Source organism: Melozone crissalis, unplaced genomic scaffold (assembly GCF_028551555.1).
Source record: "Melozone crissalis strain CALT ecotype California unplaced genomic scaffold, PUWL_Pcris_2 ptg000019l_1, whole genome shotgun sequence".
Taxonomy (NCBI): Eukaryota; Metazoa; Chordata; class Aves; order Passeriformes; family Passerellidae; genus Melozone; species Melozone crissalis.
This window is the reverse complement of record NW_026535797.1, coordinates 4,015,312-4,033,877: the sequence shown is the minus strand read 5'-3', so window position 1 is coordinate 4,033,877 and position 18,566 is coordinate 4,015,312. Positions and strand designations below refer to the sequence as shown.

At 41.4% G+C, this 18,566-nt stretch overlaps 1 protein-coding gene across 1 annotated transcript in view; it reads right to left on the bottom strand.

The window, feature by feature from the left end:
• Positions 1–18,566, bottom strand: part of CPXM2 (carboxypeptidase X, M14 family member 2) — a 65,448-nt gene that overhangs the window by 37,684 nt on the left and 9,198 nt on the right. The window contains exons 2-3 of the mRNA XM_054277053.1: positions 7,538–7,647; positions 548–687 (exon numbers count right to left, since the gene is read on the bottom strand). Of these exons, the coding sequence (XP_054133028.1) occupies positions 548–687; positions 7,538–7,647 (250 nt within the window). The remainder of the gene's footprint in view (positions 1–547; positions 688–7,537; positions 7,648–18,566) is intronic.

Genomic DNA, 18,566 nt, shown 5'->3' with positions numbered 1-18,566 from the left:
CTTGGAGATTACCTAGGGATTAAGACATCTCAGAGAAGCATGGTTACTTGAAACTAAATTAGAAAGTTCCCTGAAACTATAACCTGAGCTAATCAAGCTAAATATTGGGAAAGAATGAGGAAGTTTAACACAAGCAAATATGACAAGGTGAGTGTAAAGGCACAGATGTAGATCATGATTAGAGAAGTTTGCCACCCTTAAACTTGTATTTTATGCCATATGTAATGACTTTACCTTATATATAGATGTAACTATATAAATATATATATGTATTTTTATATTTAATGACTTTGCCTTTTTTATAGATAAAAATAAGTATTTATATTATATTATATTATATTACATTATATTAGTAATTTAAAAAAAATATATATATAATGACTTTGTCTTATATATTATGACTGTTGCCCCATTCAATGACTTGATGTCTCACAGCATTTCCAATCTGATTTTTCGGGTTTTTCCTAAAGAACCAAAGCACATCAGGACATGAATTCCTTGGTCTGAGAGCTCAGAATGCCATGGAGAAAAGTCAGGGTGTACTTACGACCAGAGGGAGTTTCTTCCCTGGGTGATGACTCCAGTGAATTTTGTCAGCCTTCGAGCATCGACTTCAATCCACTGGTAGGGGTCATTTCTTCCTGCACACCAAGCACCATCATAAAAATCATTTTCGTTAACACCTGCCTGAAAAGAAGGCAAAGCTGACCATAAATCAGAGCTAAGAAACTGCAGGTTTTTCATGGGAGAAAGAAAGGAACACATCATTCATCCCCCTCCCTTTAAGACCCTTGAGGCCCTCACCAAAATATTTCCTTACTCAAGGCAGGGCAGGAAATTCTGGGAAGTCCCTTTGAAAACTGAGAATGTTTACACACAAATTTCAGTCAGAAAAGATAAACAGAGCTTCAGTCTGTTCTTGTGGCCTGATAGAGCCACAGACCCAGAGCCACAATCTTTATTCAGAACAAATTATCCACATGGTCTGCAGAGTTTGGAAAGTCCTAAAAAGCCAGCTCCAGCCCATGTAAATAATGGTGATTAGAAAATCAGTGATTAGAAAATCTTGTTTTCCCTGGAAGCAGCAAAGCAGAGTGCAGGGCATGAGGAAACAGCAGCACCACCTCCCACCAGAACCAGAATTATTAATTTTCATAGCCAGGGTGGCAAAGGTTAAAAATTCAGGAATGTCTGGCTGCTCCCCAACTGGAGCACCAACCTGTATCCCAGTTTCTGCTGGAAACCCACCACAAACAGCTTTCCCAGCATTTCAAACAAATAGTTGAAGGTATTTTGGGTAAGCTGTTTTCCAAATAAATCTGAACTATAATTTAATGAAACATAGCATCTGAAGCTTTCAGAGATTTATTTTCCTTCTAAAGCTCAGGAAATGTTTGGCACCAAGCTGGATGCTGGCATAAAGAGCACAGAAGCTTTGCCATGTGGTCCTCTGAGGCTACTTGTATTTTTGTGGTATTTCATCTGTGGTTTATGTGGATTTATCATTGCCATCCCTGCAATTCCAGGAATGGAGATCACTAAATAGTTCCCAAATGAAAGTGAAGAGGTTTACAGAGTTTTGCTACCCAAAAGGGTGGCTCTAACTCAGAGAGGATGCAGTGGTTAATCCCTTTTCCCTGTGTGGCATCTGGAGGACGTGCTCCAAAACACAAGACACAGATTCAATTCCTAAAGCATCTCATTTTCTCATTTTCAGGACTGAAATAAGGCAGCTTAAAAATCACTTGTTTTCCTACATCTACCAAAATTAAATTAAGCCCCCTATTTCTGTGCATTAGCTCTGATATTTTAAGAAGTTTGTATAAAAGTCAATAAGAAAACACAGAGAAAAAAGCCTGTTAACAATGGGAGATAAATTCTTCAGGGAGAGCAGAACAACGGGAAAACATGAGAACACAAACATGGTCACTGACCTGAGTTATAACCCTTGGCAAGAAAAGGTTTCAATGCATTTTAAAGTAAGAAGGAATTTGAAGTAGCCTGAGGCTTTAAAACCTTGCCAGGGAGTGTTAAGATCTGCAGAGCACCTTGAACCAGCATCCTGCTAATCCCTTCACACTGGAAATTCCAGCAGTTCCTGCAGAACAAGTCTCCCAATCCCCGCTCCTTTTTAAGATGAGGATATTTCCCTTGGTGTGATGCTCATCAGGGAATAAACCTCTCCTCCACATTGCAATGAGAAGTGAAAAGTAGAGGAAAAAATATGGGAAAAGTGCTTATTGAAATTAAAACCCCTCCCACCTAAATTACAGTTATGAGTATCCATATCCATGGTTTCAACCGGGTTTAAATAAATTTCAGCTGAAGTTGCTTATAAAATATGAGGAGTTTTAGTTATCCACAGCTTAAAATACTCTGGCCTTAAATAGGGGCAAAGATCCCATAAAAATAAAGTAAAAAGAAGAAGAAGAAGAGGAAAAAGAGGAGGAAGAAGATGAAACCCCATGCTGCTACTTCTTCCTGCTCTCTTATTTTCTGATAGCAGCTTCTCTGAAGCTAAATAAAAAAGTTTTTTACTGAGTAAAAAGAAGGAGGTGTCTGTGCCTAATCAGCACAAAATACTATGTGAAAAACAGGAGTTTAATCAATGAGAAGTTATTTTTAGAAATGTATCTGAAGGGAAAAAATTGAAGAAATTTATGCTACAATTTCTCAAGCTTCAAGTCTATATCTTTTTCTGAAGGTGCTTTCTCTCCCTATGGCCACTTCAAAAACTGTTTCTATAAAATAAAAACGTATAGATTCAATCAAGTATTTAGTAATTAGAATTCCTATTAAATTTCTTTGGGAAAATGCTCATTCCTGAAAGATCTTGTACAGTTTTCACCAAGTACTCTATCAAATAATACAGATCAAGATCTTTCCTCAGCAAAGTGTTTCCTTGAATTTGAAAAATCCATATTGAATTACTGGAAAAAGCAGATTCAAGTTATGCCATGGGTACTTAAATTATCTTCATAAGCAGGAGACTGAAAGACTGAAACAGCTGATGAAAACTGGAAGCCAGGGCTAAGTCTTTTTCCTTTCGCAGAATATTCAAGAATAACTCCAAGTCTAACCCAGTTTGTGCTTCACTTGCAGCCAAATGCAAAAAATATTTCTCAATATACAGTGCCTTATTGAAAAAAACCAACAGAAAACCCTTTTGGACAGAGGAAAAGCGATTTTTTTCTGTCACTCACAAATCAGTTATTCCCAAGCGTGAAAGCTGAAAAATGTAATTCAGCTAAACCAAATGAGCTGCTTATTAGGTATCCAGAAAATAATATGAAGGTTATAAATTCCTTTACAAATAATATGACTTTGCATTTTAATTCGTGTTTCTCTTCCAAATTAGATGTGTGCAAGAATAAAAACTTGCTCACAATATCAATGTTGTCCTCATTATTCTATAATGAGGAGAAAGATGATACTACCAAAATGTACTCAAATAAAGAAACTCCAGTCTTCTGCCTCAAATCAGCTGGAGAAGCAGTAAAAATACACCAAATATCAAACCACCTCTGCTTAAACTCTTTTCCATTCCCAGCAGGATGATCAAAAAAAATTATTTTACCATAGGAAGTTTGGGAGGGAAAAAAAAAAGAGCATTACTCATCACAGGTATTTATAGCAACCACTGCCAGTAGGGAAGAACTAAAACACACAGGCTGCAAGTAAACCTTCAACAATTTTGCCTCTTCCTTGTGATTTGATAATGCAGAATTTCAAAGGGAGCAAAGACCTGGAATGACAATCGTGGAACCATGGGATGGGTGGGGTTGGGAGGGAGATTAAATCCTATTGAGTTTCAACCCCTGCCATGGCAGGGACAACTCCCACTATCCCAGGGGACTCCAGCCTGGCCTTGGGCACTGCCAGGGATCCAGGAGCAGCCACAGTTGGAAATCCATTCCAGTCCTCCCCACCTTCACAGGGAACAATTCCCAATTCCCAATCTCCCATCCATCCCTGCCCTCTGGCAGTGGGAGCCATTCCCTGTGTCCTGTCCCTCCATCCCTTGTCCCCAGTCCCTCTCCAGCTCTCCTGGAGCCCCTCTGGGCACAGGGAGGTCTCCTTCAGACACAAATGCCTGAGTTTGCAGACATGGGATTGCTTTACTTGGGTAACCTTCAGTGTTTGGGTTTCTCCAACCAGGAAAATGAGGAAGGGAAAGAAACATAGTTTGACAAATTATCCACTCTTAATTATCATATAAGTGACAAATACTAATGAATTTCATCCCTGAAGGCAGAGAGCCTCAATTAATATTATTTTATGCCATGATTTCCCTTGATGATGTTAAATTACTCCTGGTTTATCACTAGTGCAGTTAGATCTCCAAAAAATGGCACTCTACTAACATGGCTCGTGCCCTTGAGAAATCCCACCTTAATCCCCACACTCAGGCAGGACTGGGAGGAAAATCAGGGCCCACACAATTCAAGGGCACAAGAGAAGCAGATCCTGCAAAGTCTTACCCAATTTTAAGCCTGTCCTTCCCTGGAATAAAGCACACACCAACTGGTTCATTTCATGTGCTTCAGATAATCTAAACAGGAAAAGTGAAATAACCAAAACAAACCCTGACAAGCTTTGGAAAAACTTAATTATTCTGCAAATTGTCTGAGAACTGAGGCAGTGCCAGTTACCTGGGGAGAGCCCTGAGCTTCTCAGCTGACTTTGCATCAGATGATGAGGTTGGGCAGAGAGAGGATTTTGTATTATTCTGGGGGGGAGCACCACAGTCCCAAGAACATTGTCACAGCTCCGTGGTGAAATGCAGATCACTGGGCAGGGGCAGCAGCCCATAAGGCTGCTTGTCACCATCCCCAGAGCATAACATGTTCACAGAATTCCAGTGGCACAGCGGTGTCTCTGAGCTGGCCAAGTGTTTTCCTTCAAGTACAGCTCTGAGCAGCAGGAAAACACAGCAGCTTTTTGCCTTTCCCAGCTCACTGCAACCTCCTGTGCTGAGCAGCAAAGAGAAAGCACCAGGGAGCTCATCACCCACCTGGCACATCAGCCACCTGCAGCACCTGTCCCTGGGTAAAGCAAATTCCCTCTAAATACGAGTGAAATTCAGAAATCTCTTCATGCACTGAAACCCCAGTGACAGGGACATGCAGATTCCAGGTTTAGAAAAGTTTTAGTGCTATTCATTTTTAACTAAGCCCAAAGAAAACTGTTTTTAAAGAAAAATAAAGGCAAGTCCAATTTTTTTACCAGTAACTTCATGTGGTGAGGGGGTTTAGGAAATTATTGTATCTATAGTTTCAGTAGCGGTAAAAAAATGGTCTAATCCAAGATTTGGGAAATTTCAGGAAGAGCTGAGTAGCATTTTTCTTCTGCTTTGCTTCCCAGTAAAAAACTGTGCACTTGGCTTCTCTGGAGATTATATTTAGAGGAAACTTCAGCCATTGGCAACACTCTATTTATTATATATATATATATACATGCATTATATATTTATTTATCACCTCTGTTTATTTTAACACACTACTGGTGATGACAGGACTGGATGGACTCCTGGACTCCTGCTCTAAACCAGTGTGGTCATGTGTTTAAATAAATTGAACTTCAACAACAGCATGAAAAGTAAGTAGCCAGAACCAACAGAGAACTCAGAGGTGTGCATCACAGTCCTAATAACTAAGAACCCCCCTGAATATCACCTGCACTCCATTTTTTTGATCATGAGGGGTTTTTTTCCTAGCAGAAAATATCAAGTAAAGAAGCAAAATCTCTCAGTGGGCTCTCCAAAGTCAATAAATATGAAGGCTGCAGGTGAGAGCTCACCTTGCACACAACCCCATGGACCTGGGTTGGAAAGGAAGGGCCTGGATGGACCTGGATTGGGCCCATTCCCACTCTGGGCTGGCTGCCTGCCATCCCCCTTTTCCAGCTGCCTTTTCCAAAGTTTTCAGCTTTCTGACCAACTTTAATATCTTAAAACAAACACTGTAAAAAAAAAAAAATTAGGAGGGCTATGCAGGCATTTTCCTCAGAGAGATGTTTGTGCAGAGGCAGAGAGGTTTAAAAATTGGTTGAAAAATCAAAAGTTGATTGGTTAAAATCAATGCCTCTTCCAGAGTGAACCACATGGAATGTGGCACTGCTGATTAGAGCTCATCCCTCCTAGTCCCAGCCTAAGCATCAAACCCCTTTAGCTGGGGAGAAACACAAATGGAGGGGTCTGAAATGAAAGATAAATTAAACAAACTCCAGAGATCTTTCACGGTTGGCTCAGCGCTGATATCCTGTTTATGACTTTAAGTGTTCTGCTTTATCATGCAAAGTAACCTTTTTAGTCTGGACAGACGGTAATTCAGAGAACAGCCCTAATAATAAAGTGGGAAACAGAAACAGAAGAAATGGGACAATGGCATTTGGTGCAAAGCACTGCCAAGCACCTAAACACATTTTTAATCTGAAACAAAAGATGCTAAATACGGTTCTATGTTAGAGAGTTCTGAAGTGAAGCATTTTTTGGATGGTATAATCACTGCTTCTGAAAACAACTGCCTTAGGGAAAGGGTTTCACTTGAAACCACACTTTCAATTGACCATTGTCATTAACTACAGACAGACAACAAAGGAAAAAGCAACTTGCTGTGAGAGCTTCCTTGCAGGCTGGTGAAGGGAACAGGGTGTTGGGATCTTTAGCTGGTCTCAGTGACCCTAAGAAAAATTAGAAAGTCTCTTTTCCCAGCCCAGTGCTTGAAGAAGGAGTCAGGGCTCTCCATTTCTCGGTCTCAAGGTTGTTTATTGTTCCTTATCTATAAAAACTTTTTTCCTGCCCTGCCGAGGTCCTCTTAGCAAGACAGTCCAGGTACTCTGCCTGCCCCCAGGGCAGTGTTATGTCTTTATACTAAAAACTACGTGTGCAATATTTACAATAACTTCCCAATACCTATTACCTATGTTAGACAGTGAGCTTCTACTCTAAACCAACACTAAAAGTGCCAACATCACAGCAGAAGATGGAGGCCAAGAAGAAGAAGGAGAAAGGCTGGATGTACCCAGATTCCTCCATTTTGCCCCCTGAACCCCCATACCAACCAGAAACCCCAAAATCTACTTTTTCACCCCGTGATAAACTCACTATTATTCTACTTAAACTGTTGTGGCTTGCAGATCTTCATATAAGGTTGGTAATTTGTTCCATGGGTCACAATCAAACCCACAGGCATCCTGGGCTCTGTGCCAGCGTCTCTGAGCCCCCTGGAAGGGATCTTGGCCATCCTGGACAGCCAGAGGGATGTTCTGGGTTCCCACAGCAAGGAAAGGAGCTGCCTCCACCTTTGCCTGCTCAGAGTCAGGATCTGCACACCAAGCCTGGAGATTTCCCCAACTATCCCAGGAACCCAAAGGTTATCCACCAAACCCCCTCCCTTGCACAGCCCCAGTGCTTCCCCTCCATTTGAATTACATGAGCTGACAAAGCAGTCAGAACCAATAAGTATCCACTGGTTCTCTTTATTCAGCAGCACAACCTGGAGCCATTCTGGCACTCGGGAGGAGGAATTGCTGTTACCTGGATGTTGAGCCTCCCTCGGTGGGCCCCGAGGCCGTAGCGCTTGGCCGTGGAGGCATGGAGCTGGAAGTCAGTAATTTTCAATGTCTCCAGACCGAGTGGAGGGCAATCTACAAAACAAAAGATTGATTAGGTTTTAATTGAACAGGAAAACAACAAAAAACAAACCAACGAAACAACACCAAACAAACAAGTATTCACAGTTCCTGGATTTCGGCAGTGCCAAGCTGGCTGGGCCCTCGCTGGGACGGAGGAGCAGAGCAGTGCTGAGGGCAATGAGGAATGGCAGCTCTCAGAAAATCAGCGAGGCAATGCAGATTTACACCCTTTGCAGGGGCTCAGAGAGTTATTGCTGCTTGCTCTGTGCTTCAGTTTCTCACAGATATGCACAGTATTTCCTGTCAAGTGCTTTTCACCAGCAAAACGCCCTTTTTATTTTTACTTTTTGTATTTTCTTTTTCATCTCTTGCTTGGATTTTTTTCTCCCTCCCTGTACTCATTCCAAGCTACTGTATGAAATGATGTTTCTAATTAAAATCTCTTCTGGAAGCTTCACTCAGAGTTTCTCCCATTGCACAACAGCATCTGTTCCAGAGGTCTGGGAGCCCAGAGAGAGCTGAGCTCTGCAGAGGTGGTGATTAAACACAAACAGAGCAATTTTGACCCAAGGATCATCTCTCTAAGCCCCAAATTCTGCAGATCCTTGAGGACAGAAAAGGAAATGCCAGCACTTCAGCAAAGCAGTGCTTGGAGCTCTGGCTTTGGAAGACAAGAGGTTGGGAAAAATCTGTTCTGTGATTATCAGACAAATATTTGGCTTTTTAATCACTCACCAAAATGTCATGAGGTTATCAAAGTATGAAAGAATCATTTATGGTGGGAAAGCCCTCAAAAATCATCAAGTCCAACCATTCCCTCATCACTGAAATGTTCACCAATACTGTCCCCAAATGCCACATGTACATCTCTGTTAAATCCCTGCAGGGATGGGGACTCTGCCCTGGACAGGGAATGTACCTGGTTGAATTTAACTTTCAGGTTGTCTTTAACTTTCAGGTGCAATTTTGCATTATTAGGCACAAACTGGCAATGTGTGAGATTTCCCAGATTCCTCCTTAGTTCCCAACAAATTAAAAACCCTCAGGAAAAATGTGACAGGTTATCAGTTCATGCTGCTGTTTCTTTGGTCATCCTTAGGAAGTTCCCACACAAATCCAGGGACAAATGTGTCCTTCAGAAGTAATAAAGACATAAAGTAAAAATGAATATATTTTCTGAAGTACCAACAGTGATCTTAGTGTTACATAAGAGCTGAAATGTAGACAGCTCCTCATTTCAAAGAGCTTTCAATTCAATTATCCAAAGCAGAGAAGAAACAGGATGTGTAATGAAAGGCAGAGGAAGGAATAGCTGGGAGGATTTTGGGATGATTGTCTGATTGTTTTAATTTCATTTCCTTATAGAGTGTTGCATCTTTCATCATACTCCAAGTGGAAGTGTCAGGCTCTGACAGATCTCCTCTGGGAGTAAATTACATTGTTGGGAACTGCCTGCCTCTTTTAACAAGTTTGGTCCTAATGACAGGTTTGGAAATCAACCTCATGGTGCAAGGTGCATTCAATACTTGCATGAAAATAAATGAAAATACTTTCTTCCACTGTTGGCTCCTCTTTGTCCAGTGGACATCCCAAACTGGGAGCAGAGCAGCAGGATTTGCATTCAAAGACCTTTAGATATTTATGTATTTCCGATGTTGGGATTCATGCAGTTTTCCACCAGAGAAGACGTTTGATTTTTATTTAAAATAAAATTATGTTTTCTATTAATAGCCATAATAGCTAAATATTAACACTTTAAGAATATAAATGTTTTCCATATGCATACAAATTCCAACATCAATAAAGGGATGAAAAGAGGAGCATGTAGACTGAAACAACAACATGTAATGTACAGAGATGGTGGGGTCAAATTTTTCAATATAGCCTCTTCTGATTACCTCAGATTTACTCATTATAATACAACAAAATCCACCTGAAGTTGCCATATCACTACTGAAAAAAATAATTCTGAGTCATACTGAGAATTTAATTTTGGATAAATTATTTTGTTGGGGTGTGTGTCCCCTGCTTCTTGTACCTATTGGAGATAATCAGGACAGCCTAGTTTTGAAAAACATACAGGAAAAGAAACTGATTTATGGCATTCATAAAAACTTTACTTTTTAAAGTATTGCTTTAATACATTTTATTTAACTTGAAGAAATATTTCACAAACCAATGAAAATTGCCACCCAATCAGCAGGGCTGTCTTAATGATTTTGTATTCTCTGTGCCAGTTTGAAAAAACCTTGGGGAAGCCACAGAAATTGGACAGCAGGAATGACCAGAGATTGTGTGAATCTGTTGCATAATGGATTCAGCTGGAAATGACCCAATTATTTGGTTATTTCTTTAACCAGCTGAAAATTTAACCATTATAAAACACAGGGAATTCAACTGTGGCTTTGAGATATTTAAATAAACATGCTGTGTACATAAGAACTTAATAGATAAATGCACCTACAGCATTTCTGGTTTAGAGGGAAAAAAAGCAAACATTCAGCTTGAAGGTGCAGGGAAGGGGCTGTTGTGGACATTTCTTCCCTCCTGGTCCATATCCAAGCATGATTTTGTGTTTGATTTGCAGCCATGGATAGGTGTTCCCTTTAGAAATGAGCATTAATAAGATGTCTGAATCAAATGAATTAATTCCAGTAAAAAGAGACAGGGCTTGGATTCAGAGTTAATAACATTTGTCTGTGGGAGTGTGTTCTTGTGAGGTTTCCTGCAGCAATACTGAATGGCCACATCCCAGTGTCCTTTATTGCCAATTATTCTTCCCCCAGGAGTCCCAGCAGGGCACCAAGGCAGTTCTGGTACCTGGGGGAAATCCCTGACCATTAAAATCAGCAGGAGAAACACCCAGGAACCAGTTCAGTCTCCATTTCATCTCTTGAAATCTGGATTTGCCTCTCATTCCAGGTTTGCCTACAGCAGGAACAACGCCTGGGTGTGCAGCTGAGCTCCCTGCCCAAGCCAGCAGGGGCTCACTTTGCAATCTCAGTGTGGGGGGATATTTGAAAGCAGTTTCATCCTCACGATGGCTTTGTCCTGTGGCTGCAGCATCGTCCATTGAAGCCCTGGTCAAACCCCACCTTCTGCAGAGCCAGCCTGGTTTCCTTCACTCCTGCAGGGCAATTACAGCTGCTGTGCTGCAATTTCAGCTGCTCTGCATCAGCTGTAGGAGCAGGCCAGGAAAACACTTGTGCTCATCTCTGTTACTTAAATTACTCATTTATTTTATTTCCTTCTGGTCTAAATAAAGAATGCCAGATAAGTCCAGACTGCCTTCGTGGCTCTTGTATCCAAAAAAGATGCATTTAGGAAATCATTCTGTCCTCCTCTTTCAGAGGCAAAGCAGACAAGCAATTCTTTTACTTAAAGAGAATTTCCCATCAATTTTGGAGTATGTTCCAAAATGGAACATATTCCAGCTTTTCAAATATACATATATATATATTCCAGCTTTTCAAATGGAAGGGCAGAGAGAAGCACCATGTTTCCTCTTCAGCCCATATCACAAAAGCCGTACCTGTAACCCTCTTCAATTCCTGCAAGTCTGTGCTGGTCTAACTCCTCATGAGTACAGATACTGGCATCTGGAAATGGAGAAATATCAGCTCTGTGCAGCCTGACAATCTCCTGTCCCAGGGGAGATACAGGGTTTAAATCTTGTTTAAACAAAGCATTTCAACAGGCAATTAAGAGGCAAAACTGTGAATTTGCCTACAGATACAGGTAAATTAAGCACACAAGTAAGTGTATAATCTGTGGGAATTAAGACTTTAATGTTCATTATACCATTGATACTATTCTTAAGTCTTGATGGTCTCACACAAAAATTTCTTAATGAGGCCAATATCATAAATTTTGCCCTAGCAGCTAAATTTAGAATTTTTCCTATGAAAAGTGTGGTTGATTATTCATCTTCCAACAGCAGAAACTTTTAATGGGAGCTCTGGCAGTCGAATTTCCGTGGCTAAAGTTCTGCTTAGGTCACAGGTAGGAAAAGGACTTTAATACTGCAATGCACCTGCAAGGTGAAATAACAGTAAAAGCACATTTCTGACAACCTTCACCTTGCTGAAAATATATTTTGATTATGTTTCTGTGATTGACAGCCTTTGTAAGGGCTGAGTTCAACAGAAAAAAGTTTTCAATTTTCGAAATAATTTGTTATATATATATATATATTACATAAATAATTTATATTTACTTATAAGGGCATGGAGGGGTGCAAATCTGGTCTCAATGTTGCTGTTTTGATGATGTGATCATGGAAGTGTGAAATTCCCACAGATGTTCATGACTCACACTCCACAGTTGCTTTTCCCTGCAAAAATGTCCATGGGTTTCAGTCTGGGTGCTTTCCTGGCTCTGCTCATATCTGAAGTGTTGCTAACAACAATAACAAGTTTCTTTTCTGACCTGAATTCAGGCCACAGCCACCCTACACCCCAGATCATTTCAAGCAGCATCTTGAGGCAGCTTAAAGTTCCTCAAACACCTTTTGCTTTTATTTACTTTTTCTGAAAAACCCATGAGCACTGTGAGAGCAAAGCAAGCAAAGTGCACTTACAACAAATCCCCCTGCACAGAAGTTGAAACACTGAATTACAGTCCCAGGCCAAAGATCAAATAAAGAATTAAGGAGATGCCAACATTTCCTGTCCTAAGACCACATTAATTATTGGCTCATGTTGCACTAAAGCTGCATATTTTTCCAGGACAAGCACCAAATGCTGCATTGGGGTCTTCAACATTAGGGACTCCTCTCAGGAGGAAATATTTACCACAGCAGTGCAACCTACACTTGTGATTGCTCCTGAAGATTTAAAAAGAAATAAAGAATAAATGAAGCATTCTCTGGGTTCTTTAGGTCAGGTCTGACATGAAACCAAATGAGATTCTGAAAATGCACTTTTTTTTCATTTTCTCTCATTAACTTTTCACATTTTTGCTCTCTCACAAGCCCAGGTTGTGGCTGGCTGCAGATGCAATGAAACACTTAGCCGGAAAAGCTCCTATTGTTGCTGGCACAGCTGGAGGCAGCAGTTCCAGAGTGCCTGGGGGTTTTGTGGCCAAGCCTTCAGACTCAAGAGGTTCATCTAAACTCCAGACATCACATTCACTCCCTGAGCTGCCTTCTGCTGCCACCAGCCTGGCACAGGATGGGATTTGTGATGTGGCACAAGGAGCCCTCCAATTTGTACCCATATCTGCAAAGATCTGCCCTCTCTCTCCAAAGTATTTAATTTAATCACTCTCAAAAAACCATATTTTTTTTTAATGGCCAAAGGAACCCAGCCTGAAAAATATCATATCAGCTCTTAACTTCTATTTTGAGCTTTGACAAGGCTGAATTCTGTGCTATTAATTTTAAAATGCCTCCTCTGATGTTTTTTTCTGAAGCACAGGGTGAAGAGTTTCTGTAATTCCAGCTAAAGCCACAAAACTGAGTACAGCCATCAAAAATGAGAACCATTCTTTTTTTCCAGAGCCAAACAAACAGACTTAGCCAAAAAAATGGAGAACAAAACCGAGACAGACCACTTGCACAATGGCTGGGTACAGGACAAAAATTACCGTTAAAAACACATCTTCATGCCAGAAATAGCTCAAAATACCAGGTCACTGAGGTGTAATGCAAGAACAGAGATTCTACACTCAGAGCATTAATTGCAGCTATCAAAAATAAACATTAAAACTTGGAATACCATTAACAAGTATAAAACCAAGACAGAAATAACTCTGATCTTAAGATACAACCCTGGCTCAATAAATGAGACATCTTAGAAGTGCTCAAGTTTAACCATATAAGCAATCCAATTTGAGTGCATTTCACCAAAAATAGGATAAATATATAAGAAGTATGAGCATAAAACTGGCTTGTGGTGCAATTTTACCCCTCTCCCTCCAGGAATTTTATACAGCAGTAAATATATCCAATATATCCATAGTTGGTATAGAAAATTCACTGGGCAGAGCGACAGCACAGTCATGAAATTCCTTGAACATAAATAAACTGGAAAGTATCCACAACTCCTGGTCCTAGAAATATACATTTACTGAACATTCTGGCTGTTTTGGGGGGATTTTGCAACACAGCCATTCTTTTGGGGGGAAAAAAACCAAAATATGGATTTGGGGTGGTCCAAAGGAATTATACAAGTGGGAAGACACAGGAAAGGGGCTGTAAATGCTCCACCCTGAGAATCAGAACTGCTCACCTGGGGCTGAGACACACAAGAACAGCTTCAGAAATCCTCTGGAAACACCTAATTCCACTGGAATAAATGGCACTACTCTGATATCACCCAGCTTTCACCTTCCCACCCTCCCCACACACATGGAGCGGGAAAAACCTGAGAAACTGTAGAGTTCTCATTAGTAGTAAGCCATTAAATTTCATCCCCACTGCTACAGTCACCTCCACTCCCAAGTGCTAAATTTACACTTGAGAAGGATTGAAATCAGCAGCTTCCCAGAAAGTTCCACTTAATGTTATTCAAATTTTAATCCAGTTCAACTCCAGCACAGACAAAACTACATTCTTTTACTTCTCAACAAGGCAGAAAACGAGCTGAAAATGACACCGAAACATGTGAACTTCCTTGGATGATGTAGCTCAAACAGGAGTAAATCATGGATGTGGCTAGAATCACTTGGCTCCTCAGTTTTGGGTTTTATAGGGTGTTTTTTACCCCTTTATCTGCCTGACTTAGCTCCTGATGCAAACCAGGAACTCCAGAGCCACGTTGATGAAGCAGCACGAGCCGTGCTTTAGGCAGATGAGACTCATTAGTCAGCTGAGAGTTGGGATGTCACCTTCCATATTTTTATTATTAAAGTTAAAAATACTCAAATTGCCAACAGAGAGCAGACTAGCAGCAGTCCATATGTGCAGTGAGAGCTGGGTGAGGATCATCCCTCTGACCTGACCATCAGCCCTCCTCTGCTGCTGCTGGAATGTTGGGGGACACAACACAGATGAGGCACTTTGGACCTGGTTAACATTAGAGATTTTATAACAGGATGTCTTGGCAAAAGCAAACAGAACTTTGAAAATTAGACCTGGATTGCAAGAAGATTCAATCAAACGGGTTTACTGAATAGAGAAAATCCCATTAAACTCTGCAAGCAAGAAATGTTGTTCATGCATAAGTTTGTGTTTGTGATTTCAACCTAATCATTGCAGTACTTATATTCTATTTCAGGGAGACTAGTACATTACTGGTCTCCCTGAAATAGTATATAAGTGTTTGTTTCCCATAATAAAATGGGATTCTGATCACCAAGTCAGTCTCCCTGTCTCTCTCCATCGCCGACATGCTGCCTTGGGAAAAACTCATCCTTTGGAAGGATGGATGGAATCCTTCTATGCTTTGGATCTGAAATCTTCCCAACAACGTGCAGCTGCTCAGTGCTGACATGAAAGTTTGAACACAGAGCTGCAAACACAGCTCCATGCACGAGCAACACCCTCAAGGATGGGCTGGGATTGCCAAGCCAAGGCTCACCCTTGGCAGTGCCACCCCTTCTCCTCTCTCCATCACCGACATGCTGCCTTGGGAAAAACTCATCCTTTGGATGGATGGAATCCACCCATCCTTTGGATTTGAAATCTTCCCAACAACGTGCAGCTGCTCAGTGCTGACATGAAAATTTGAACGCACAGCTCCAGCTCCAAGGATGGGCTGGGGTTGCCAAGCCAAGGCTCACCCTTGGCACTGCCACCCCATCTGCCCCAGCAGCACCAGGAGCATCACTGGGAGGCTCTGCCCCAGCCCCAGGGTCCCTCAGAGCTGCCACCCTGCCCTCCCTCCTGCCCAGCCTCTGCCAGGCTGCACATCTGGGATAAATATAAGGAGCCTGTGACAGGAAATACCTCAAACCAATCCAACTTGCTTTTAAAACCTTTTATAAAGTGTAAGGTCTGAGTTTTATGAAGACCTGCTATGGCTGCTCTAGCAAGTTTACACATTTAGACACTTTTTTTTTTTTTCCTTCTAGCATCACATCTGTTGTTATTATTTCATAGGAAAAAATAAGAGAAATTAATAAACCCAAACACTTCTCATAAGGCATAGAAGTTTTCATAGTGCCTGGAGCTGTTGCTCAGGCAGTGAGTCCAGAGGAAAGTTGTGTGGTTACAATAAACCTGAACTCAAGCTTTGTACTCCTTCCCAACCCTTAAAAAGGAATCAGTTTGTAAGTTCTAGGGCAGAGGAAAAAGCAAAAATAAGTTTGGTTGGATTGTGTGCTTCTCACTTAATTATTCTTTTTTATTTAACTGATTATTCATTTGATAGACTGCATGTTCTTTGAATCCACAGAATTCTCTGAATTCTTGAGTATTCTTTGATACACAGCACTAAGACAGCACTAAAATGTCAGAAATAACTTATACATTTAAATCCCAAACAGTGGAAAACTGCTTCAGTGGAGGGATAAAAACTTGGCCAGGTGCACATAGAAAATAACCAGAGGTTCTTTGGATATATCCAGAAGTGCAGAAAAGCAGAAGATTTAGGAACTCATATAACAGGGCTTTCTTGTTTCCTTTAAAGCCCACCAAGCCCAAGCTCCTGCACCCTTGAGAAACACCCTGAGAGCAGAGGATTTAAGAGTTCAAAGCATCAAGGAGCAACATTTCAAAAAATAACTAAATCTCTGAAATCTGAGAAAATCAAATCCAGGCCTGGATTGAAGAGTGAGTACCCTCTTTTATTAAAAAAAACCAAAAAAACAAAACAACAACAAAAAAAAAAAACCCAACAACCAAAACCACCATACCCCAAACCAAACCCCAGAAATAAATAAAAAAGAAAAGAGGAGTGGAATTGCAGGGGTGCATGAGAGAGGATTTCCTTGGGAAGAGGAGATCTGAAATTAGCATTTGGGCTCACTCAGGGGACACAAACCCCAGGGCACCACAGGAATCCCACTGGGGAACGTGGAAAACCCAAGGACAGAGCCCAGCTTGCAGAGGGAATCAGTTCCTCCCCACTGTAATTTTAGAGGAAGGAATGATTCCTAAGGAGCTCAGAAAGCCCCCTGTGCAGCCAGGCTCTCCCTTTCCCACATTTCAGCAGGTGATTCCCTGAGTTTTTGCTCATCTTCCCAAGGATTTCAGCTCTCAGGTGACTTTTTAGCTTTCATGTGTCCATTGTGAAGATGACATTTGGACACACCAGTGTCTCCCTGTTCAACTTCCCCCTCTCTACCTGCCTTCAAACTAATCATGGAAAAGTCAGCTTACATAAATAAATAAGTAAGTTTTAAAATGCCTCAAGCCCAAGCAAGCACCAGGAATCTGTGGATTTAAAAGCTTGGTTATTACCTTTTAAATTCTGAACACTCAGCATTTTCTCAAGGCTCTGAGTTTCCTGTCTGCAGGAAGAGAAATGCTAAAATTGAGTCAGACATTGCTTTTGGGGGTCTCTGGGAGGTTTGTAGGGATGGTTTGGAGCTTGGGAAGTTGGTGTGAAGCTCCAGCTCCAAGCTATGGAGCAAAGGAGATAAAGCAGTTCAAGCAAGGTTCAGACAAATATCTCCAAGGGTGGGCGCCTCTCCAGCACAAATGTTCAGAGCTCCTTTCTCCCTATTCCAGCTTCCTACGGTTCCCAAATTCATTCTGTCCAAACATCTTTTCTGCTTTGTTTAACAATTCAGCTGTGGTCCAGCAAAAGCTCAGAATCACAGGCTCTACATTTAGCACATTGGAGGCCTCACTGGTTCAAAGCAAAGTGTGTCAGGAGCTCCAAATGAATTGGAATATGAGTTATTAGTGAGTATAAAAGTGACTGCATTCACCTCTGCCTGCTCCAGGCTGAAAGCCCAAAAATCCAAAAATAAAATTTAAAAAAAGGCCCAAAAATGCAAGCTGGAGGCAATGCATTTCCCAGCCTGTGGACCCAAGGAGGAATGCTCAGGAGTGCATTCAGATAAAATCTAATTTTTCTCAGTCGCCCAGTGAGGTTTGACATCCTTTCCCTGGAGAAAAATGCCCACATTGTCACCCAGAGATTCATCTGCACTGCAAAACATCAAGGTGTTAATGTGAAAAGTTCAGGTCATGATTTGGGACTTGTTAACTCCAGTGCTACCCTGGAGAGTCCAGCCTCCTTCCCATCCACAGGAGCCAAAAGTATTTGTTAAGTGCAGGTATTCTGCACTTGAAAAGCCATGGAACAGGGAAAGCTTCAAGGCAAGCTTCCCTGAGCACACAGCTCCTCATTTTCCCACTTTCTAATTGGAAAGGAAAAAAATCTGATTCAGGTTTAATGAGCAGAAATATGGAAAGAGTTGCAGAGGAAAAGTTCTGTCCTATTTTCTGTCCACTTTTTCAGAGAGTTCTGTGGCATTTTATCTGCACTAACTCCACACTAGCACTTTTTAAAAATACTTTTTAAGGCTTCCCATTTTATTCCTCTTGTCAGACAGCAGGGGGGTCTCCGTGTCTGATTGCCATTTGACTTGCATTCAAGCACCAAAAAAGCCAAGTACATATTTATAATATGGAACAAACCAGATGTGTCTGGAGGATTTTGGATACCACATGCCACCAGCCTCAGACTCCTCATTCCTGCCAGCTTGGGATTTATCCATTTTCTTCTCTGGGGCTCATGCCTTTCATCCTTCTGTTGGCTTCTGCAGCACCTGGACTCACTCTGTCAGCATTTCCAAAGGTCTTTGGAAGAACACTCAGAGATCACTCACGTTTCTGATTCTGTGCATGATTCCCCCATCTTTTGTTCCACTACCAGATGGAACCAAGGTTTTTGGGGTCCTTTTTGTCACTTCCATGTATCTGATGAAAGGCAGAGGAACTGGTCTAGGTCTGAGCCACTCATCTGGGGAGCTGCAGGAGTTCTGGACTGCAGACCTCTGCTGGGATCCAGAATTATCCAGAGGAGCCTGAGGAACAA